The sequence below is a fragment of the Crotalus tigris genome, unplaced genomic scaffold (genome assembly GCF_016545835.1).
Source record: "Crotalus tigris isolate CLP2741 ecotype Arizona unplaced genomic scaffold, ASM1654583v1 scf7180000017536.10889498, whole genome shotgun sequence".
Lineage (NCBI taxonomy): Eukaryota > Metazoa > Chordata > Lepidosauria > Squamata > Viperidae > Crotalus > Crotalus tigris.
Window position 1 is genome coordinate 10254989 of NW_024096460.1, and position 25479 is coordinate 10280467.

Consider the following 25479-nt stretch of genomic DNA (forward strand, 5'->3'; position numbering starts at 1 on the left):
GCGTTTATTATTTTTACAAATAGCAATAGCACTTAAACTTATATACCACTTCACAGCACTTTACAGCTCTAAGTGGTTTACAGAATCAGCTTGTTGCCCCCAACAATCCGGGTTCTCATTTTTACCGACTTTGGAAGGATGGAATGCTGAGTTAACCTTGAGCCAGTTAGGATCGAACTGCTGGCAGTGGAACACAGTGTTAGCCTGAAATATTGCATTCTAATAGATAGATTGGAACAGAGATAGATAGATAGATAGATAGATAGATAGATAGATAGATAGATAGATAGATAGATAGATGGATGGATGGATGGACGGAGGGAGGGAGACAGACAGACAGACATACAGACAGACAGACAAGGTAGGTAGGTAGAGATAGACAGACAGACAGACATACATACATACATACATACAGACAGACAGACAGACAGACAAGGTAGGTAGGTAGGTAGATAGAGATAGATAGACATAGGTAGGTAGGTATATACAGACAGACAAGGTAGGTAGGTAGGTAGAGATAGACAGACAGATATAGGTAAGTAGGTAGGTAGGTAGGTAGGTAGAGATAGATAGAAAGACAGATATAGGTAGGTAGTAGGTAGGTATATAGACAGACAGACTAGATAGGTAGGTAGATAGAGATAGATAAACAGACAGATATTAGTAGATAGATAGATAGATAGATAGATAGATAGATAGATAGATAGATAGATAGATAGATAGATAGATAGATAGATAGATAGATAGCAATAGTGCTTAGATTTATGTACTGCTTCACAGCCCTCCCTAAGCAGTTCACAGAGTCAGCCTCTTACCCCCAACAATCTGGGTCCTCATTTTTACCGACCTCAGATGAATGGAAGACTCAGTCAACCTTGAGCCGGCCAGGATCAAACTGCTGGCAGTTGGCAGAGTGCAATGCTGCATTCTAACCACTGCACTACCACAGCTCTTAATAGCAATAGCACTTAGACTTATGTACTGCTTCACAGCGCTTTTTACTGCCCTCTCTGAGCGGTTTACAGAGTCAGCCTCTTTGCCCCCAGCATTCTGGGTCCTCATTTTACCGACCTTGTTGAGATTCGAACTGCCAAACTGCTGGCAATCAGCAGTCAGCAGAATTAGCCTGCAGTACTGCATTCTAACCACTGTGCCATCACGACTGATAACTTAAGACAGTGAACAAATGCAGTTAGCCCTTGACTTAGCCCCACTTGTTTAGTGGCCATTTGAAGTTACAACAGCACCGAAAAAGGTGACGAATGACCTGCCACTGCAGTATCTCCATGGTCATGTGATCAAAATTCAGATGTTCGGCAACTGGCAGGTATTTATGACGATTACGGTCATGTGACTTCCTTTTGCAGCCTTTTGACGAGCAAAGCCAATTCAGTTAACAACCGCGTTGCTAATTTAACTGCAGTGATTCAGTTAACAACTCTGGCAAGGAAGGTCGTAAAGTGGAGCTTAGCAACGGTCCCACCCAGCAATGGAAATTTGGGGCTCAATTGTGGTCGTACGCTGAGGACTACCTGTCATGTCAAGAAGGATAGAGCAATGACAGTACTTGGGTGCAATGCAATCATTGACCAAATATTACCAATTGGTCTTCACAAACAATAGCAATAGGATTTAGTATTTACAGTATATACTGGCCGGTAGTGCTTTACAGCAGAGGTCACCAATCTTTGTCAGTTGGCAGACCGGAGGAAAAGGGAGGGGGAAGCATTTTACACGTGCGCACGCGTAGGCATGGAGCCGCAAGCACATGCGTGCCGCAAATGGGATGGGGCTAGCACCCGCGTGATACTCACTAGCCCTGCCCCATTCTTGCATGGTGCAGTGTCTTGTTTCTGTGCCCTGCAGTGCTGTTTTTGCACCCCGCGGCACCGCAGTGGCCATTTTTGCATCTTGCAGTGTGGCGGTGGCCTGTTTTGTGCCCTGTGCCGCGGTGTCCCATTTTGGCATCCCAGGGTGCAGCAGCAACCCGCTTTTGCACCCCGTGGTGCGGCGTCCAGTTTTAGCGCCCCACAACCATGGTGCTAAGACAAGTGAGGGGGTGTGCATACACATGCGCACACACTGGCCGGCCTGTCCCACGGCCCGGTGGCCAGGAGGCCACGGCCCACTACTGGGCCACGGGCCACAGGTTGGGGACCCCTGCTTTACAGCACTCTCTGGGCAGTTTACAATGTAAGCATCGTTTACATATTGCTTCCAACAATGTGACTCCTCATTTTACTGACCTCGGGATGACGGAAAAGGCTGAGTCAACCTCGAGCCCTATCACAGTGGTGGCGAACCTATGGCATGGGTGCCAGAGGTGGCACTCAGAGCCCTCTCTGTGGGCACACGCGCCGTCGCCCCAGTCCTAGGTCTTCAGCTGGGTTTTATAAAACCTTTTCGCTTTAGGCCTCCGCTGCCGTGTACAAAAAAAAAAGGTTCAATCAGTCAATTTCAACTTCTCTCGGGGGAAAAAAAAGATCTTGCAAAGTTGGAATTGATTGATTGAAATTTTTAGTCCCACCCAGTCTGCTGTTACTACCGTAGCCACAGCCACCCAATGGGCCACACTCACCTGGCACCCAACGATGCATAAGTGGGTTTTGGGTTACAGTTAGGGCACTCCGTCTCTAAAAGGTTCGCCATCACTGCCCTATCAGGATCAAACTTCAGGCTGTGGGCAGAGTTTCCCTGCAATAATGCATTCTAACCACTGCGTCTCCAGGGCTCTTTAAAGAACCCTTTACTAGAACAGCGATCCAAGTGTACGCTCCCGTCAACCAAGCAGAAGACAAGGAGATTGGCTAGTTTTATGGTAACCTTTAATCTGAAACTGACAGGACAGGCAAGCAAAATATACTGCTTATGGCTGGAGGCTGAAATGTCATCGTAGTAATTGGTATGGAAGGAAACATTGGCTTGTACAGCCGGTGCAACAAAAATAAAATGAAAAGCAGCTTATCAGATACTTCCAGGCTGATGATTCATCCGTTGCTTGTGCATTCTTCAAACGTTCAAAAAAAAGTGCCTGCGTGCATGACCATCACTGGACAGAGCACCCAGAAATTAAATCGATTACTAGTACAAGAATATTGTACTGCATATAGTATAATATTTTCTCTGTGACTGCTGTTGTGTGTGATACAGGTAGAGTTGACGTAAAACCATGTTTAGCAGCCAGCTGTTCAAAGCTATAACAGCACTGAAAAAAAGTGGTCCTCACATTTATAACTGTCGCTACATCCCACGGTAACATGATCAAAATTTGGGCATTTGGCAAGCGGCACGTGTCCTGGGGTCACGTGATCACCATCTGCATCCTTCCCAGCCAGCTTCTGACAAGCAAAGTCAACGGGGAAAGCCAGATTTTGATGAATGACTGTATGATTCACTTAACAACCAGGGTAAAAAGGTTGTAAAATTGGGCACAGCTTACTTAACGACTTCCTGGATCCTGCCACAGAAATTCCGGTCGTACGTCGAGGATTATCTGTATAGCACAATCGAAAGCTATCTCATTTATACTTGACTTCAACAATTAGCAATATTCTAGGATTTGAAACTGACTGCTTGTCCATTCCTAACATTTCCTGACTCAATCTACCTGATTAACAATCATGTAATGAATTCACCGAGCTATGCCAGATTTAATATTAATGGATGTCGATAACAGAGGTCTTCTGGATTATTGTAAGGAATAAGATTTAATTACCCACATTAATGTGGCTTTTATATTTCTAATTGCTGTTTTCATATTTTCTGTTTTAATTGTTGAGTGCTGCCCAGAATCAGGGGACAGAGGGAGAGAGGGAGGGAGGAAATGGGAGGGAGGGAGGAAGAAATATGAGAGGGAGGGAGGAAATGGGGGGAGGGAGGGAGGAAGGAAATGGGAGAGAAGGAGGAAGTAATAAAGGAAATGGGAGGGAGGAAGGAAATGGGAGGAAGGAAGAAAGAAAGGAAGGAAAGAAATTGAGGCGAGGGAGGGAGGGAGGAAGAAAATGGGAGGGAGGGAGAGAGGGAAGAAGGAAATGGGAGGGAAGGAGGGAAGGAGGAAGGAAATGGGAGGGAGGGAGGGAGGGAGGACATGGGAGGGAAGGTGGGAGGGAGGAAGGAAATGGGAAGGAGGGAGGGAGGGAGGGAGGGAGGAAGGACATGGGAGGGAAGGTGGGAGGGAGGGAGGGGGGAGGGAGGGAGGGAGGGAGGAAGGAAGGAAGGAAATTGGGGAGAGGGAAGAAGGAAATGGGAGGGAGGGAGAAAGGAAGGAAGGAAATGGGAGGGAGGGAGAGAGGAAGGAAGGAGAACAAGATAGGACACATTTTTTCAACATATACGGTACTGCAGCATGTCAACTAAGCTTGAATTATTGCCTGGTTACAGCTCCTTTTGGAAGTTCTAATTTTTTTCTTTTTTCTTTCAGCTTATCGGGATGTCCAAGAGCTACTTTTGCTGGAAAAAAAGGGAAAATCTCAGGGGATGATATGCTCAATGCTAAATTCAAGACCAGTGATGGTAAAAATAATTTGTCTTCTTATTAATTTGGGGGCAGAGCAATCTAACATTGGGGTGCCGGGTGCTCTCTCTGAGCTTGGTTATTTTCTTGCAGACATTTCATTACCCAACTAGGTAACACCATCAGTCTGTGCACCTTTGTTTTATACATTGTACATAACCACCGTATTCATACTCTTCTCTGATCAGGATGACCCATACAGGTTAAATTTGAACGACCTAATTTGTTTAAAAATTGCACTACAATTTCAGCAAGATATTCCCTTGCACTTCGGAAGTCCCTCACAATTATGAACAGATTCGGCTTCGCTTTGCAACTTCTCCAATATGTCCACAAAATGTGTAACCTTTCCAAAGAAATTTTGTTCAAGAAATCTATTTCTAATCATGAATACCAGTAGTTCTCAATTTGCAACCATAACTGAGCAGGGAATTACAGCTGTTAGACTAGACATGTCAAACACAAGGCCCGGGGGCTGGATGCGGCCCGCGAAGTGGTTTCATGTGGCCCGCGAAGCCATCCTGGAAACAGTGAGGGAACGGCCCCCGCTGCCTTGGCCCTGGCCCAGGCCGACCGGGAGCCAATGTACAATTTTGTGGTGGCCATCTATGCTGAAACGCATTCAGTCTTAGCTCCACAAGGCCGTCTGGAAACAGCGAGGAACTAGCCCCTGCCGTGTGGGCCCCGTCCCCTGGGTGCATGCTGGGGGGGTGTCACCCTTTGTGAGGAATGAAGAAATGGGCCATGCCTTGGCGCTTGCCCCGGTCCCTCCCCCTTCTGCCAGAGACCCTCAGGTCTGTCCCACTCCTGCCCAGGCTCCCACAGGCACACTTGACGCGAACGATGTAGAGCTGGCCATGCCCACCCAGTAGGCCACACCTACTCCATCCATGCCCACCAGTAAGCCACACCCACCCTGGCCACAACCACCCGTCCCCCCCCAAGGGTAACCACAATGCTGATGCGGCCCTCAATGAAATTGAGTTTAACATCCCTGTGTTAGACCATGGCAGTCATTAAATGGGTCACCATATCACCGGGCTTGATTTTACAATCTTTTTTGTAATGGTCGTTAAATGAACAAGAGGGTTGTTAAATGAAGCCATTATACCTAATGGGGGAGGGGTTTGCCAGAAACCAGAACACTGAAAATGCCCCCCCCCCAAAAACCCATCAAAAATTCTGGTCATGTGACTGCAGGATGCTGCAAAGAGTTGTAAATGCAAGCTGGTTGTCAAGCACCCAAAATGCAAGGAGTGGGCGGGGCCATCGGAACTCTGACGGCTGGTGGCCAGTAACTTTTGGGGGCTCCACCATTACTTCAAATGGTTGCTAGGCAACCAGTCATTAAGTAGGACTGCCTCTACCTATAGGTCAGGGGTAGGCAACCTTGGCCCCTTCATGACTCTGTGGACTTCAACTCCCAGAATTCCTGAGTCAGCATAGCTCAGCTTGGAAACCTCTCCCTTTTCCCTCAGCGTGGCTGGCTTAGGAATTCTGGGAGTTGAAGTCCACAGAGTCATGAAGGGGCCAAGGTTGCCTACCCCTGCTATAGGTAGTCCCCTACATTTTTAGTGACCAGTGGAAATTTGAAAAGCATTGAAAAAAAGTAATTTATGACCAGTGTTCACCCTTACGACAGCTGTACCATCCGCATGGTCACGTGATCAAAATCCGGAAGACTTGGCAACTGGCATGAATTTATGACGGTTGCACTGTCCCGGGGGGGTGTCACGTGATCACCATTTGTGACCTTCTCAGCTGGCTTCTGGCAAGCAAAGTCAACGGGGGAAGCCAGATTCGCTTAATGACTGCACGATTCGCTTTACAAATGTGGTGACTCAACTGTGGCAAAAAAAGTTAAAATGAGGCAAAACTCACTTTGCGATGGAAATTATGGACCCGGTTGTGGCTGTAAGTCGAGGACTACCTGCATTGGCCAACCTACTTTCTTGGGGCTGATGAGTTTAATTTGTTGCTTTTATGATTCATTATAATTCCTAATAACAAATTGGGAAATGTGGAATAGAATAGAATAGAATAGAATAGAATAGAATAGAATAGAATAGAATAGAATAGAATAGAATAGAATAGATCTGGAAGGGACCTTGGAGGTCTTCTAGTCCAGCCCCCTGCTCAAGCAGGAGGACCTATACCAACTCAGACAAGTGACTGTCTAGTCTCTTCTTAAAAATCTCCAGTGGTGGAGCGCCCACGATTTCTAGAGGCAAGCTGTTCCACTGGTTAATTGTCCTGAATGTCAGGAAGTTTCTCCTTAATCCAGGTTGCTTCTCTCTTTGATCAGTTTCCATCCATTGCTTCTTGTCCTGCCCTCTGGTGCTTTGGAGAATAATTTGACCTCTTCTTTGTGGCAGCCTCTCAATACTGGTACACTCCTATCATGTCACCCCTTTTTCTTCTTTTCTTTGCAAAATGTTTGAATACATCTGGGGCTGGGTTTGAAAAAAAAAACTAAGGTGATGATGGCGGTGTTCTTCCCCTCTTGTGTCTTAAAGTTCTAGAGAATGACGAAGAAATCAAACAGTTAAACAATGAAATCAGTGAACTGAATGAATCCAACAGTGAGATGGAAGCAGCAATGGTGAAGCTGCAGTCCCAGGTAGGCTGGCATGTTGTTATTGTGATGGACCATCAAAACACAGGCCGATGGCGGGTAGAAAAAAGTGGCTGAAAGGGAGCAGTGTTCACCAACCTTGGCAACTGTATGATGTGGTGGACTTCAACTCCTAGAATTCCCCAGCCAAAATGGCTGCCTGGGGAATTCTGGGAGTTGAAGTCTACACACCGTAAATTGCTCTATCTGTGGACATTCTCAGTCATCCAGGTCATGGTTCTACCAAAGGTGCTTTTTCAAATAGGAACTGGACTGAATGGTGGATGATGATGATGATGATGATGATGATGATGATGATGATGATGATGGAAGGGACCTTGGAGATCTTCTAATCCAACCTCCTGCTCAGGCAGGAAACCCTATACCAGGGGTCTTCAAACTTGGCCCTTTTATGACTTGTGGACTTTAACTCCCAGAATTCTTCAGCCAGGCGTGCTGGCTGAGGAATTCTGGGAGTTGAAGTCCATAAGTCATAAAAGGGCCAAGTTTGAAGATTCCTAACCTATACCATTTCAGACAAATGGTTGTCCAATCTCTTCTTAAAAGCTTCCAGTGTTGAAGCATTCACAGCTTCTGGAGGCAGGTTGTTCCACTAATTATTGTTCTCACTGTCAGGAAATTTCTCCTTCATTCTAGGTTGCTTCTCTCCTTGATTAGTTTCCATCCACTGCTTCTTGCTTTGGGGAATAGCTTGACTCCCTCTTCTTTGTGGCAGCCCCTGAGATACTGGAAGACTGCTATCATGTCACCCCTAGTCCTTCTCTTCATCAGACTAGACAATTCCTGCAACCGTTCTTTATATATTTTAGCCTCCAATTCCCTGATCATCTTTGTTGCTCTTCTCTGTATGAAAGGATTATATTCCTTGCAGTCACCTGGTCGTTAGCTCTCTCTCTGAGAGACGTTGAGACCACTTGGAGATTTATCTCTGCCCTCAGGGCCACCTGAATAGTGTAAATGTGTGTGCAAGAGGGGGTCAAAGAGGCTACATTAAGACTGAACAGCCCTCTCTCAATAAAGGGGGAGGGATACGAACCTACCTATCTCCTGTTTACAACGCAGTCCTTTCAGCAGTTCCAAGAAGGTTCCACATCCATTTGCACATTATTCAGGTGACCCTGAGGGCACAGAGAAACCTCCAAATGGCCTCAACGGCTCTCCGAAAGAGTCCTAACGACCAGATGACTGTAAGGAATATAAATCCCTCCCATCCCCCGCCATTCAGTCAGAACGGAAGAAGCTTCTTGAATGACAAGCGAAATGCCTTCAAAGAAAGACATAGTCCAGTTGCCTTTTTTTTTCTTTAAAAAAAAAGCACCTTTGGAGTAAATTGTTCTAGAACCTTCACTGAGCTTTCAAAAGCTACAGTACTGGCCAGGACCCCTGTAACCCTTCTCCCTTGCGTCCGGCAGATCTCCAGCATGGAGAAGAACCTCAAGACCATCGAAGAGGAGAACAAGATGATAGAGGAGCAGAACGAAGCCCTCTTCCTGGAGCTCTCAGGGCTGAGCCAGACCCTTATCCAAAGCCTTGCCAATATCCGCCTTCCACACATGGTAAGGAGATGGGTGATCGTATCCCGGTTTTTGTAAGCAATTGTTGCACGAGGTTTTTCCTTCAGAAGTGGGAGAGTGGATGCCTCTGAATCATTTGGTTCATTCCTTTTTACCCAGTACAGGTAGTCCTTGACTTACAACAGTTCGTTTAGTGACCGTTCTAAGTTACAACGTCACTGCAAAAAGAGACTGTTGACAGTTTTTTCTATTCTATTCTATTCCATTCCATTCCATATTTTCTATTCTATTCCATTCCATATTTTCTATTCTATTCTATTCTACTCTAATCTACTCTACTCTACTCTACTCTGCCTCCAAGAGTAGAGTAGAGTGGAGTAGAATAGAATAGAATAGAATAGAATAGAATAGAATAGAATAGAATAGAATAGAATAGAATAGAATAGAATAGAATAGAATAGATGAGGATGGTGATGAGAATATAGAATAGGATAGGATAGGATAGGGTAGGGTAGGGTAGGGTAGGGTAGGGTAGGGTAGAGTAGAGTAGAATAGAATAGAATAGAATAGAATAGAATAGAATAGAATAGAATAGAATAGAATAGAATAGGTGATGGCACTTAACAACTGCGCAAGAAAAGTTCATAAAATGGGGCAAAACTCATTTAACCAATGTCTCACTTAGCAACAAAAACCTTAGGCTCAATTGTGGTCATATGATGAGGATTACCTGTATAAGGTAATTAGGGAGCCAGTTCCGTCTAGTGCAGGGGTAGGCAACCTTGGCTCTTTTATGACTCGTCGACTTCAACGAGTTGAAAGGGGGTACGCTCAAACGAATGTTCTGCTCTTGAATTTTTTCAGAAGCTTCAGAAGGGGTTGTTGAACGATTTGGCATGGCCCAGCAAATGATAACTGTTTAATACTCTTGCTAACGTTTTGTTCCTCACCAGGAACCATCCACCATGTGCAATCTAATGCACGATTTCCATTTTCTGGGACTGTTCGGGTGTTGTTTTTATACCAGCATTCATTATACTATAACAAATACCCTTATACATCTTATATTCTACACTCCTTTGGGCATTTTTATGCTAGTTTATAAATCTTCTCCAAAGATGCCTTTCTTTTCCAGCACTGCACAAGCAATTATTCCGGACGAAATGCCTTCCTCCTTCTGCTAGCATACGGAATCTGCATCGCTGCCCTCTGGACTGTGATTAACTGTTAGAGAACCTCATTAGCCATTATTTATGGCCTGGTTAATGAGGGTAGCAGACCTCCTGCTGCTTGTATCTATTTCATACATGTTCAGTGTGTTATTTGCAATTTATTCCTTTCTCCCAGGCTTAGAGACACAACACTGTGCAACTGGTGTGGGACTGGGATCTGGGAAAGTTATGCTCTTTGCTCTTCAGCTCTTCAATTCTCCACAAAATGCACAGATCACCGCTGGAATAACTCCGTTCAGAAAGCGGATTGTACCTTATTATTAGTAATAATAAGGGTTTTGAATTGGTGTTTTTGTAATGTAGCCGTTATTAGGTCCCCAGTTTGAAACCAAAGTTTTCAATGAAAAAGTGAAAAACCTTTCACCAGCCAAAGGTTAAAATGAAAAATACAGGTAGTCCTCAACTTACATCAGTTCATTTAGTGGCCATTCAAAGTTACAACAGCACTGCAAAGAGTGACTCAGACTTCAACGGTTGCAGCATCCCCGTGGTCACGTGATCAAAATTTAGACGCTTGGCAACTGAATCGTATTTATGACGGTTGCAGTGTCCCGGGGCCCTGTGATTCTTGTGACTTTCTGACGAGCAAAGTCAATGGGGGGGGGAACCACATTCTCTTAACAACCGTGTTCCTAACTTAACCGCTGCAGTGATTCACTTAACAACTGTGCAACAAAAGATCGTAAAATGGGACAAAAGTCACTTAACCAATGTCTCACTTAGCAAAAAAATCCTTGGGCTCAATTGTGGTCATACGTTGAGGACTACCTTTATAAAATATTTAGGGAGCCAGTTCTGTCTAGCATAGGGGCAGGCAACCTTGGCTCTTTTATGACTCGTGGACTTCAACTCCCAGAATTCCTGAGCCAGCCATGCTGAGGGGAAAGGGAGAGTTTCCAAGCTGAGCCAGGCTGGCTCAGGAATTCTGGGAGTTGAAGTCCACGAGTCATCAAAGAGCCAAGGTTGTCTACCCCAGGTTTAGTGGTTAAGGCACCAGACTAGAAATCAGGAGATCTGTCAGCTGCCACCTTACACCTGCCTATGCTTTCTTACCATGCGGTGACAGTCTGCCATGAATTCTGGGGAGGGGGGAGATGGAAGGGGGATGCTTGGAGGAAAATGAAAGTAACTGCTGTATCTCCCTGAGATACTGCTTCAAGGTCACCCAGCTGGGAGAATAATGATGATGATGATGAGGATGATGATGATGATGATAAAATTAAACTGCTCTGGGACTTCAGAATTCAAACAGACAAGCACCTGCAACATAACACCCCAGACTTAACAATTGTCGATAAGAAAGACAAAAAAGTCTGGATAGTGGACGTGGCAGTGCCTGGAGACAGCAGAATAGAAGAGAAAGAACTGGAGAAGATAACAAAATACAAAGACCTACAAATAGAAATAGAAAGACTGTGGCAAAAGCAAGCAAGGGTAGTACCAATAGTGATAGGCTCCTTGGGTGCAATCCCAAAACAACTGGAGCATCACTTGAACACCATTGGCATTGACAAATTCGCTATTAGTCAATTGCAAAAGGCGGCCTTACTGGGAACTGCTTCCATCCTGCGACAATATCTGTAATACCATGAAACATCCACATCTGCCTATCCCAGGTCCTGGGTAAGGACAAGAAAGTTAGAGAAAATGCCAAATCCAGTCTGAACATCTGGCTGACTGTGCGATGATCCATAATAATAATAAAGTTGGAAGGGACCTTGGAAGTCATCTAGTCCAACCCCCTGCCCAGGCAGGAAACCCTATACCATTTCAGACAAATGGCTGTCCAGCCTCTTCTTAAAAACTTCCAGGGTTGGAGCATTCGCCGCTTCTGGAGGCAAGTAGTTCCACTGGTTAATTGTTCTAACTGTCAGGAAGTTTCTCCTTAGTTCCAGGTTGCTTCTCTCCTTGATTAGTTTCCATCCGTTGCTTCTTGTCCTGCCTTCAGGTGCTATGGAAAATAGCTTGACTCGCTCTTCTTTGTGGCAGCCCCTGAGATATTGGAAGGCTGCTATCAAGTCCCCCCTCGTCCTTCTCTTCATTAAACTAGACATATCCAATTTCAGGAACTGTTCCTTATATGCTTTAGCCTCCAGTCCCCTAATCATCTTTGTTGCTTTTCTCTGCACTCTTTCTAGAGTCTCAACATCTTTTTTACATCGTGGTGACCAAAACTGGATGCAGGATTCCAAGTGTGGCCTTACCAAGGCATTGTAAAGTGGTATTAATATTTCACGTGATCTTGATTCTATCCCTCTGTTAATGCAGCCTAGCAAGGCAGATGCATACCAACATAGCTTGAAGTGACTATCCCAAAAACATCTTGCTTGAACCTGATTGGTCATCTGGGAGGTCAGAGATGGGAGGCACTTAAGGGAGGAAAAAGTTGAACTTAGGGATTTTGACGCACGATGCTCAGTTCTGGCTAGGCCTTACTGCAAAACACCGGACTTCTAATAAAATTATGCCTTTCTCAAAAATATGTCTAGCAATTGTTGGAAATGTAGACAAAAATCAGGCACATATCTTTGGTGGACATGCCCTAAGGCTAAAACATTTTGGTCAAGAATACATATATGGTTAGAGAAAATGACACACAAAAAAAAACCCACGTAGATTTTAAGCCAGAATTATTTCTGTTAGGTATAATTGCGGGAAATTATGAGAAAGAATGGGTATATTTAATGTTACATGTATTAACGGCAGCGAGAATTGTATTTGCTCAACACTGGAAAGATGAAGAATTACCAGAGATAATCAGGAAAAATTTTGGATTGTGGAGAAATAGACAGACTTACATTGAAAATGAAGGAGAAAGAAGATTCAGAATACTTTAGAACAGAGGTCACCAACCTTTGTCGGTTGGCAGAAAGGAGGAAAAGGGAGGGGAAAGCATTTTACACATGTGCGTCCATGTGCGTGCGCACAGGGCTGCGAGCATGCGTGTGATAATCACTAGCCCTGCCCCGTTCTTGCATGGCACTGTGCCTTGTTTCTGCACCCTGCGGTCATTTTTGCGCCTTGCAGCGCAGCAGCAGCCCTTTTTCGTGCGCTGAAGTGCAACATCCTGTGTTTGCACTCCGTGGCTACCGCGCTAACGCAAGTGAGGGGGTGTGCACGCACACATGCACACGCTGGCCAGCCTGTCCCACCGCCCACTACTGGGCCACAGCCCGCAGGTTGGGGACCCCTGTTTTAGAACATGGGATACATTTTATCAGTGGCTAAAAAACAAGGTAGAGAGAAAGGAGTTTAACATATATTAGTAAGCTAAATATTGGAACCCAGACAACATGTTTCTGATAAAATATTAAGGATTTGTGATGATAAAAAATTAATGAAAAAAATATATACCTTTCTCAACAAATGGAGCCAAGGATCATTTCTATTTAGAGGTTTAAGTGGTAGCAGGTCTGACAACATCATGAAGAGATTGGGCAGCCATTTGCCTGGAATAACGATAGCAATAGCACTTAGACCAGTGATGGCGAACCTTTTAGGGACCGAATGCCCAAACTGCAACCCAAAACCCACTTATTTATCGCCGGGTGCCAGGTGGGCATGGCCTATTGGGTGGTGTGGCTGTGGTGGTCATGGCAGACTGGGTGGGTGTGTGGTCACCTCGATGTTGCTCATGGGGAGGGATGCCTGTGGGGACCAGGCAGGGTTGGGGGAGATCCAGGGGATCTCTGGCAGGTGGGGCGGTGGGCAGGAGGGTCATCCTGCGGGGTGAGTTGAGGCAAGACAGGGCAGGACAGGGGTGCCATTGTCACAAGGCGAGGCAGGGGCCAGGGCAGCTGCTGCCTGATACCATTGCCCCCCCGCACACAGAGGCCAGCGAGCACATGGGTGCGGGGATGCATCCAGCCACGTGGGACCTTGGCGACTTAGCGGGCAGCTGGTTGAAGAGGGACGGTTGCCATCTCTGGGGCATGGCGCGTGTACCCACAGAGAGGGCTCTGAGTGCCACCTCTGGCACGCGTGCCATAGGTTCGCCACCACTGACTTAGACTTATACACTGCTTCTCAGTGCTTTCAGCACTCTCCAAACAGTTTACAGAGTCAGCCTATTTGCCCCCGACAATCTGGACCCTCATTTTACCAACCTCGGAAGGATGGAAAGCTGAGTCAACTTTGGGCTGGTCAGGATCGAACTCCTAGCAGTGGGCAGAGTTAGCCTGCAATACTGCCTTCTAACCACTGGGCCACCAAAGCTCCTGGTGGTATGGAATGGTCTGCTTGAGCAGGTGGTTGGACTAGAACAGAGGTAGGCAACCTCGGCTCTTTTATGACTCGTGGACTTCAACTCCCAGAATTCCTGAGCCAGCCTGGCTCATTTTGGAAACCTCTCCCTTTCCCCTCAGCGTGGCTGGCTCAGGAATTCTGGGAGTTGAAGTCCACGAGTCATAAAAGAGTCAAGGTTGCCTATCCCTGGACTAGAAGACCTCCAAGGTCCTTTCCAACTCTGTTATCTTCTTATTCTTTCTGAATTCAGACGCTTTCACCAGTCTTTCTGATGATAACTTCTCTGTTTCCCAAGTGAGGATTTACGGTGATGGTAATTATGCTTCTTTCTGTTTGTCTGTTTCTTTTGGAATCCAGGATCCAATCAGTGAGCAGAACTTTGATGCCTACGTGAACACTCTTACCGACATGTACACCAATCAAGAATGCTACCAGAATCCTGAAAACAAGGATCTGCTGGAAAGCATCAAACAGGCAATTAAAGGAATTCAGGTCTAATAGGTAGGACAAGAAAAAGAAAGAGACGTGTGTGTGTGTGTGAGAGAGAGAGAGAGAGAAGATGTTAGAATATCTGGAAGACTTTAGAAGACCTTCACTCAGGTTTATTTGTTGAATGAATGAATCAAAGGACCAAAACCTAACCAAGAGGCCATTCACAAAAGAAGAAATGAACTCATTTTTGTTGTTGTTGTTGTTTTGTTTTGTTTTGTTGACTTGACAGCATCACTCTGGCAAACATCAGGAACTCCGTTTTTACTTCTGGCGATAGAGTCAAAGCTGGGCTTGGAAATAAGTGGAGATTTTTGGATCTTCGCGGGCTGCTAAGTTCCTACGCTTTGTAATAGAGTTATTCCAAGCTTTAGATCATTCGAAGAACAGGGATTTTACTCTACATCAGGGGAAGGCTCCACAGTCAGGTGTTGCTTTTGGTCATGTCTCAAGGTAACACGTCAATTCCATGTCATCTGTTGTTCAGGAGGAGCCGGAACTGCAGTCTCTCCATCGAAATCTGGGCTGGCATTCTGATTCAACAAAGGGATCCAAAACCGCTGGACATAGGAAATCACAAAAGTATTATAGAGTCAATGTTATTTTTTGTTTTCCAAAACAGTAGCTCCGGATCTCCAGCGGAAAACACAACAGGAAACAAAAAACAAAGCAAAGCAAAGTTCTCAGGGAAGCTTTTTTGGAGTTTGCAACTACAGTATTCCTTTGTCTGTCTTTTTTTTTTTTTTTAAGGCAATTAACAAACAGACCAATCTGGGGAGATTTTGTAGGGGAGGATTCTTAAGTGTGTGAACATGGTCCAGTGGTCCATCGGTTCTGGATAGTCCTTTTTGCTGACTGTTCTGGTTCTCTTCATCGTGTGGTCGTCATCCTTCAGGAGCACTGCAGGCCTCAATGCCAGAGGCGTCCTTCAGGTGGTGACTAGGAACAAATGGGCTAGCCTACTAGTTACTCTTCCCTGTGGACTTTGGCTGAAACATTTGTGGCAAAAACTGTGCTTGTAGGTTCTCAGCTTTGGTTTCCACATTTTTTTTTTTTCTGTGTTTCACAAAAACAGGGAGAATTGTCTTTCGAGAAATATGGGGTAAAGCTCTTCCAAAGAACCACTTTGATTTGGTGTTGGGGGTTCACCGTCCAGTATACATAAGTCCAGTGTGCGCTTAAAGAACGACAAGGAAGCAGTGGTGGGATTCAGATAGGTGAACAACCGGTTCTCTGCATGGATGCCACTTCCGGAAGTCCACTCTGGGCCTGGGCAACAAAACATTAGCTACTGGTTCTGCCGAAGCGGTGCGAACCGGCTGAATCCCACCACTGCAAGGAAGTGAATGTCTCTTGCAAAGCAAATTTATTCAGCACTGCCCTTAATTCAAGGGGATACCGCTAGATTTTCAGAGGGAGATAAGAGCAGAAGGGGAGAGATGCAAATAGGACACTGTCTATGGTTTGTCCACCCTTATCAAGAGAACGAATCCTGAGAAGGCCTCTGAGAAGGATCTGGATGGGGAAATTGATATATTACAGGTAGTCCTCAGTCTACGACCGCAAATGAGCCCCAAATTTCTTTTGCTCAGCAAGGCGGCTGTTAAGTGAGCGTTGCCCCATTTTATGATGGTCAGCAAGCTAATCACTGCAGTTGTTAAGGGCAGGGCTTTTCAACCTTTTCACCCATTGCACCATTTTTAGGATACGGCAGTATCCGAGTACCACCAGACGCCTAGCAAGGGGTCAAAAACTTGATGACCCCTCCCCCAAAAAAAGGAAAAAAGTGATCAAGTACAGGTAGTCCTCGACTTACAACAGTTCGCTTAGTGACTGTTCAAAGTTACAATGGCACTGAAAAAAGTGCCCCCCAAGCCACAGCCAAGCAAGACACCTGCCTGCCCGCCCGGTGGCGCTCTTCCTCCTGTCTGAGGTTTTCATTGTTGTGAGCATTTCTGTTGAGGATTTGCAGCAGGGGTGGGGTGGGGGTGTTTGGTTTTTATTCCCCCTGTCTGCTGGGTGGTTGCAGCAGGTTTTGGTCACTTCACATGACCCTGGGACACTGTGACCGTCATAAATATGAATCAGTTGCCAAGCATCTGAATGTAAATCACAAGACCCTGGAGATGCTGCAACATTCCAGCTGATCGGTGCTTCTTCTGGGCTCAGCAGAAGCACCAGGATCAGCCCCGAGATCCAGCTGGAACCTGGCACTGATCCTGGAGTTTCCGCTGAGCCCTGACAGCCCTGCAGCTCCAGCCGTCTCTCGCTCAGGCTTGTGCGGTGCTGCCACCAGTTCAGCTCATTCCCCTCCCCTGCTACCACTTTTCTAGGATGGTCGCGTACCACCTGCCAGGTGCCAATATACCACAGGTGGTACCCGTACCACTGGTTGAAAAGCCTTGGTTAAGGGAATCTGGCTTCCCCAGTTGATGTTGCTTGTCGGAAGCCATCTGGGAAGGTTACAAAGAGTGATCACATGACACCAGGACAATGCAACCATCATAAGTACACACCGGTTGCCAAATTCCCAAATTTGGATCGTGCGGTCCTTAGGGATGCTGCCACTGGTCATAAGTGTGAAAAGCGGTCGTTAGTTTCCCCCCCCCAGTGCTATTGTAACTGAGTGGCCAATAAACGAATGGTTGTAAGTCAAGGACTGCCTGTAATTGGCTAGAGGGCAATCAGTACCATTTTTAGATTCCTAAAGCGTGAAATAGGAGCTGTGGAGAAGGCCAGAAGAAGGAGCGGGATGTTCTCTAGAAATTGCAGTTGGGTCCTGAGGTAAACAGTCTTCACACTTGTCCCCAAGAGTGCTTTTTCACGAGGCAACTGGACTTCCTTGTTTTTCTTTGAAGACGTTTCGCTTCTCATCCCAGAAGCTTCTTCAGTTCTGACTGAATGGTGGGGAATAGAAGGAGTTGGCCAGGTGTCTGAATTTTGATCACGTGACCGTGGGGGAATGCTGCAACGGTCATAATTATGAAAAAAAAGGTCAAAAAGTCGCTTTTCTCAGTGCCGTTGTAACTTTGAATGGTCACTAAACAAATGGTTGTAAGTCAAGGACTATCTGTAACTCCTCTTCCCCTCACTTCCAATATGAAAACTCCTAAGTTGCTGATCCTCAATTCACACACAGGACCTTCAGCAACTTTGAAAACAGGGAAGTCCCTTCAGAAATCACAACTACAGATGTGATTGTGCTGTAAATCTGATCTCCAGGATAGATCTTGGAGAGGTGCCTACCAGAAAACAGACACAACAAAATCCTGCCTTCTTGTAGGGCAGGAGTCTTCAAACTTGGCCACTATAAGACTTGTGGACTTCAACTCCCAGAATTCCTCAGCCAGCCCTGAGGGGCTGGCTGAGGAATTCTGGGAGTTAAAGTCCACAAGTCTTAAAGTGGCCAAGTTTGGAGACCCCTGTTGTAGGGAATGACAAAATATCTGCTTTTGGTGGGGAAAAGGATTGACGTGCAAAGTTCCTGAGAAACTCAGATTTGTTGGTGCTTGCAGGTGTCGTTTTTCTTTCAGATATGGCCCTTCAGACCACATCAGAAGGCTGCTCCAGACATTTCATGACCCAACTAGGTAACACCATCCATGCTAGAAGGGAGTGAAGTGGGCAGAGAGAAGGAGGAGGAAGAGGAAGGACTGTGGGGTCCTTGGTGGTCTCTGAGTTTGGTTGTTTCCTTGCAGACATTTCACGACCCAACTAGGTAACGCCATCAGTGCTAGAAGGGAATGAAGTTGGCAGAGGAGGAGGAGGAAGATTGTGGGGTCCTTGGTGCTCTCTGAGCTGGGTAGTTTTCTTGCAGATGTTTAATTACCAAACTAGGTAACATCATCAGTATATGATGCTTACAGTGCAAAATAGTTTCTCTTCCCATTCCTGTGATGGTCCAATTTTTGCTCCCACAGAGGCCCAGTGGAGAAAGCGCATTCAGAATGCATAGATCTTAATTTATGTTGCCATGGGAGGTCTCTATTCAAGTTGCAGATTTGACTGAACCAGGAGTCCCTTCTACATCCAGTGTGAGGATGCCTTAAAAGCCATAATCCTCAACCCGCCTAGGCTATAAACTAAAATATTTTGATGCCGAAGAGAAGGTACCATTGTAAAGATGGAGACAGAAAGAAAACACGTGTGCATAAACACACGCAAACACACAGATGGGTGACTTTACCAAAGGCCCAACGGTTGTAGACTTCTGAAGTTGCCCATCTGAGCTAAACTGGTTGGTGTGCTAAACAGGACGGTTAACACTTACCACCTATAGCAAGGGCGAAAAGCAAGCAAAATAAGGGAAAAGCGACCGAGATGAAGTATTAACGTGGTATTCGGTGTGTAAATAAAAGTCTAATGGGACGGTAATCGCAGCTCATTTAGTACTTAAAATAGAGAAATTGCACTTCCTTAAAAAAAAAAGCTGAAGGATTTTTTTCGGGGGGGGGGAGTAGATAGTTGAATTATACTGTAAATTATTTAAAAGTGCACTCAGTGCACACCTTTGGAGCAGTGGACAACCCTGAGGTTCATTCATTGTGTTTTGTTTGTACACACAAGCTACATACAGGTAGTCCTCGATTTATGGCCACAAGTGAGTTCAGACTTTCTTTTGTTAAGCAAGGCAGTTGTTAAATGAGTCACACTTAATTTTAAGACCTCTTTTGCCACGATCGTTAAGCAAATCACTGCACTTCCCAGTGAATCGTGTGGTCATTAAGTGAATCTGTCTTCCCCTGCTGACTTTGCTTGCCCGGAGCCAGCTAGGAAGGTCATAAATGAGGATCTCATGATCCCAGGACGCTGTATCTGTTGCAATTACATGCCAGTTGCCAAGCAATCACATTTTGGTTGCGTGACCATGAGAACGGTGTGTCGGTTATAAGTGCGAGGACCGCTTGTAAGTCACTTGTCAGTGCCGTCGTAACATTGAACGGTCACTAAACGAATGGTAGTAAGTCAAGGACTACCTGTACAGGTAGTCCTTGACTTACAACAGTTCATTTAATGACCGTTCAGAGTTATAGCGGCACGGGAAAAAAAAGTGAGTTATCACCATTTTTCACACTTATGACCATTGCAGCATCCCCGGGGTCACGTGATTTACATTGTGATGCCTGACAACTGGTTTGTATTTACGACAGTTGCCGTGTCCCGAGGTCATGTGTGATCATCTTTCGTGACCTTCTGATGGAAGGGGGAAGCCACTTAACAACGGTGTTACTAATTTAGCAACTGCAGTGATCCACTTAACAAATGTGGTAAGAAAAGTTGTAACATGGGGTAGAAAAAAAAATCACTTGACAAATTTCTCACTTAGTGACATAAATTTTGGTCTCGTAAGTCGAGGATTACCTGTGCTACAAGGGCTAGGTGGATTCAGGAGGGATGTTTAGCATCCATGGTGTGTGTAGATTTTTGTTAAAGTACTAATCAAACATTAAATCTGATTCCATTGCAAATGGTGCTTTTAAGGGAGGCTGCTCGTCTGAATATTTAATTCACCAATAACATAGGAAGCTTGTTTCATTCTGCAGAAAAGTTTTTTGGGGAAAAACACAGTGTCTTTTTAAATTTTTCCTGTAGGCACCCTGCAAGCACCCTAATTTGGGAAAAAGATATATGTAATTTATATTTGAAACACCTTATGTTGAATTTTTTGGGGGCTATTTATTGAAATGTTTATTTATTAAATTTATGCTTCTTTTAAAACTGGACATCACATCAAGAGAAAGGAAAGCAGGCAAATAGTAATAATAATAATTCCTGGAAGAAAATACAACTTTTTGATCAATAAAACAATATTCCCTCTTAAGTAAGAAAAAAAAAGTCTAACTTTTGCTTGTAATTTTGATGCAACCAACTTATTTTTTATATATTTTTGTTATTTATTCTTTTACCAATGGGGAATTTTTTAAAAGATATTTTATAACTGAAGTGCTTTTTTAAGAAAAAAAGATTTTTGTTTTGATTTTTCTTTCGCGTGAGGACAAAATGCAGAGAGAGAAAGAGAGAAAGAGAGAAAAAAAATTAACTCCTTTTTGTTGTTTGTTTTGTGAGGTTTTTTTTTTTTTGTCTTGGCGTTCCTATGGTTTCAGGCACTGATAATGGTAAAAAATTTAAAACCGTCATTTCTTATTTATTTAATATTTAAATTAAACAAAAAAAATTGATCTGTGCTCTTGTATATTTATTTTGTCATGTTTGTGTGTTGGTTATGTGATGGCTGAGTAATTGTTTATGTGAAGGAATACTCTTCCTATTTAAATAATAAAGAATCACATTGGGAAAAAAATTAACCAGTTTTTTCATGGATTTTTTTTTTTTTAGGTGCACTGTGTGAAATAATCCCCATTTGTTTCTGAGAGTTAAATCCCGCAACTTGGTTTCAGATAGGCCTCAATTTATGGCCGATTATTTAGCAACTGTTCAACATTATGCGCTACCTGGAAAAGATGCGAGTTATGACCCCATTCATAAGTTCTGATTATCTCCTCTCCCCCCACTGGTCATGTGACCATGTTCCAGATGCTTGGCTGAATTTACAGCCATTTACGACAATTTTGCCAAAAGTTCCCATTGCTAAGTGTGTGTGTGACCTAATACAGGTAGTCTTCAACTTACAACCACAACTGAGCCCAAAATTTCTGTTGCTAAGTGAGACCTGCGTTGACTACGTTTTGCCCCACTTTATGACCTTTCTTGCCAGACTCGTTAAGTGAATCATGGCGGTGGTTAAGTAAGCAACATGGTTGTTAAGTGAATCTGGCTTCCACATCAACTTGGCTTGTCAGACAGTCGCAAAAGGGGATCACGTGACCCTGGGGGGGGGACACTGCAACCGTCATAAATATGAGTCAGTTGCCCACCGTCTGAATTTTGATCACCTGACCCTGGGGAGGCGGCAATAGTTGTAAGTGTGAAAAACGGTGGTGACTTTTTTCAGTGATGTTGTCACTAAATGAACAATGGTAAATCGAGGGCTACCCATAACTGCCTTGATTTGCAACAGAAATTCTACTCCCATCTGTGGTCGTAAGCTGAGTACGCTACCTGTACTGAACTCAGGAAAGAGTCTCAGGTCTTGTGCTTCAAAAACACTCCGTGCTGCATGTTATCATAAGCCAGTGGTTCTCAACCTTTTTAATGCCGCGACCCCCAACTGGTCGTAAGTCGAGGACTATTCAACCGGTCATAAGTCGAGGATTACTCAACTGGTGCAGCACCGTTTGCAGAATGGGACTTTTGGCAGGCTCAGCAGGGCAGAGACAGCCTGGACAATTCCTATTGGCTTTCAAAAGCCAATAGAATAAAAGGGAGTAGCACAGCTAAGGAAAGGGGGAAAAAAATGGCGGACTGCATTGTCTGGCGACTCCCGTGAAATGGTCATTCGACCCCAAATGGGGTCCTGACCCACAGGTTGAGAACCACTGTCATAAGAGTACAGAGAAGAGCAACAAAGATGATTTAGAGGTCTGGAGGCTAAAGCATATAAGGAATGGCTGCTGGAATTGGGTATGTCTAGTTTAATGAAGAGAAGACGAGGGGGGGACATGATAGCAGCCTTCCAATATCTCAGGGGTTGCCCCAAAGGAGAGGGAGTCAAGCTACTCTCCAAAGCGCCTGAAGGCAGGACAAGAAGCAACGGATGGAAACTAATCAAGGAGAGAAGCAACCTAGAACTAAGGAGAAACTTCCTGACAGAACAATTAACCAGTGGAACAACCTGCCTCCAGAACTGTGAATGCTCCAACACTGGAAGTTTTTAAGAAGAGACTGGACAGCCATTTGTCTGAAATGGTATAGGGTTTCCTGCCTGACCAGGGGGTTGGACTAGATGACCTCCAAGGTCCCTTCCAACTTTATTATTATCATTATTATTATCATTATCATCATCATCTTTCCAGCCTCTTCAAATCCTCCATAATCCATTGTTCTTTCTAAAACAAATGCCAATAACTGGGAACTTTGAAACTGATCTTTGTTATCCGAACAATGGCCAAGGCAGTGTCGTTTATGGAACTGCTCGTTCATCTGTAACTTTTAGAAAAGAGCGTGTGACGTATTGCAGATCTGCAGGTACTGAGCAATGATAGGGAGCAGGAGGAGATGGAAGGCAGAATAATAACACAGTGTTTAAAATTGCTCTTTCCTGGGCAAAACTGGATGGTGCCATTCAGATCCAAAGGAGGACTGTCCAGCAGTCCTCAACATACGATCACAATGGAGCCTGCTCATTATGATAGTAAGTTGTACCAGTTGTAAAACGGGTCGGTTACATGATATTATCACTTTATTATTGCCATGATCATTAAGCCAACACAGCAGTCGTAAAATGGCCACTGTGCTCATTAAACAAACCGATGGTTCACCACGAGGGCGGTTTTGCCAGACACCCAAAATAAATGCGTTTGTAGCAAAAACGTCGTTAAACACAGCTACGTGACTGCAGGGCGCTGCAAATCGCCGTAAATGCAGCCATGTTGCGGATCACGTTCAGTCACGTGACTACAGAAGGGACTTGACGGTTGGAACTATGGATCCGAGGCATAGGTGTGTCGTGATTTTGAATAGTCATTAAACAACTGGTTATAAGTTGAGGACTACCTGTATTCCAGCCACAATTGCAGGGAAGAAGACGCAATTGTGAGAATGTTGCCCATTGATTCATCTTCAGTTTCTTACTCAAAAATTGTTCACTTGATTCCACTGTCAAAGAAGTGGAACAGCTTTCTCTCCAGAAGTTGTGGGTGCTGCATTATTGAAGGGTTTTAAGAAGAGACTGGACAACCATTTGTCTGAAATGGTATAGGGTGTCCTGACTGAGCAGGGGGTTAATAATAATAATAATAATAATAATAATAATAATAATAATAATAATGATCCCCCAGTGAGGCACTACCTTGACATGGTTGTGGGGCTTGTGTACTCTGAGGAAGATGAGAGCTATGCCAGAGGTTCAACCATACTGGACAGGTCTCATCAGAGGAGTCAGACAAAGAGTGTCTCTCCCATAAAAAATATGGTGAGACGTAAATTTCAGAATGCCATACCGGCTCGGACGTCGCCCGGGTTAACAAGGTCCGCACTAGATATTGGAGTTCCTGGATATCTGGTGAAAAATGGGTTACAGGACTCAGGACTGTTGGCTGAGCAACCAGGGCCAGCAGCTGCAGAACTACTGGAAGAAAAGGTGTTTACCCGTCGCAGATACACAATGATGGAAAACAAAGAAATAATGATCTGTTACTACAGATCAAGTCCAACAAGAAGAGGATATCTAAAACGAATGCACCAGTTCTGGAAAGAACAACATCCAGAATCAGAAATAACAGAACAGAGACTAGCAGATCAACGCCGATTTATAACACGAAATAAAGTATTCACAGAAACAGAATTGGACGAACTGCAAAGGTTTACCCAGGGCAAAGAAATCAAAGCCTTACAAGAAGTAATTCAGAATGTAGAGGCAAACCAGGGGGAGTTGGCAGTGAAAGAATCCAGTAGAGATATACAACTGTTCTCATTTGGAAACCAGGCACCTCTTCCTCAGGAAGAACAAAACCCTCTAACTAAAGAAATAAAAGAATTGAAACAAAGAATAACTGAGCATCTAGAACAGCACAAAAACAACAGAATAAGGCTGCCTGCATTGAAGCTTGTTCCAAAGAAACAGCTAGCACAAGCATTAAAAGATGCAAATACTGCAATAGCAAGTATAAGCACCAATTCACTGCAAGAAACAAACCAACTAATGTACAGCACAGCTGCAGTTATAACAGAATACCTGGGATGTAAAATCAACAAAAAAGAAAAACAAACAAACAGTGCACCACAAAAATGGAAGGTTAGACTAGAAAATAAGATCAGCAAGTTAAGATCACATGCAAGCAAGCTAGAACAGATGAAAGAAAAGAAGCTGAAGAACAAGAAGACCAAAGAATACCTAATCAAGAAATACCACTTAGAAACAAGGAAGATCAAGGAAGCACTGGAAATAATAAAGCAACAAATAACAGCTATAGCCAGGAAAATCAGTAGATATGAAGCTCGAATTGCAAACTATAGGCAGAACCTCCAATTTCAATCCAATCAGAAACGTTTCTACCAATCCATCAATGGAGAAACTGCAAGGAATCAGTCAGTACCTGACAAGGAAGAAACAGTGCAATTCTGGAAGCAGATATGGGATAACCCAAAGAAATACAACAAGGATGCGGCTTGGTTAAAAGAGGTGGATGCAAATAAAACAGAAGTTGAAATGAAAGAACTAGTAATAACAACAAAAATGGTAGAAAAAAGAGCAAAGAAAATCAAAAATTGGTCAGCACCAGGTGAAGATGAACTGCATGGGTTTTGGTTGAAACATCTAACTGTTATACACCCACTCATTGCCAAGCAATTCAACAATATACTACAAGGAGGAGAAATTGAAAAGTGGCTAACAACTGGGAAAACCTACCTAATAATGAAAAATCCAGCAAAAGGGGCAACACCAGGTAACTACAGGCCAATTACCTGCTTACCAACAACTTTCAAATTACTAACTGGTGTGGTAGCTGATGCAGTACAACAGCATCTAGTTGAAAACAATCTCTTTCCACCTGAGCAGAAAGGAAACCGCCCCAATAGCAGAGGAACAAAAGATCAACTCCTAATAGACAAAATGATCTTGGAAAACTGCAAGAGAAGGAAGACCAACCTGAATGTGGCATGGATTGACTACAAAAAGGCATTTGACTCTCTGCCACATGATTGGATAATCAAGTGCCTAGAAATAACAGGAGTCAGTAGAAACATCAGAAAATTTGTGCAAAGATCGATGGCACAATGGAAGACACAGTT

The 25479-nt window shown here is 44.4% G+C and overlaps 1 protein-coding gene across 6 annotated transcripts in view; it reads left to right on the top strand.

The window, feature by feature from the left end:
• MYT1 (myelin transcription factor 1) overlaps nt 1–16355 on the top strand; it is a 145783-nt gene extending 129428 nt beyond the window's left edge. For 5 of the 6 annotated variants that reach the window (XM_039348584.1, XM_039348746.1, XM_039348826.1 and 2 more), the window contains 4 exons: nt 4421–4512; nt 7030–7133; nt 8561–8704; nt 14497–16355. In XM_039348584.1, coding sequence (XP_039204518.1) covers nt 4421–4512; nt 7030–7133; nt 8561–8704; nt 14497–14637 — 481 coding nt within the window. In that variant the 3' untranslated portion in view covers nt 14638–16355. The remainder of the gene's footprint in view (nt 1–4420; nt 4513–7029; nt 7134–8560; nt 8705–14496) is intronic. The other variant, XM_039348665.1, reaches the window with a different exon arrangement.
• The last annotated feature ends 9124 nt before the right edge of the window (nt 16356–25479 follow it).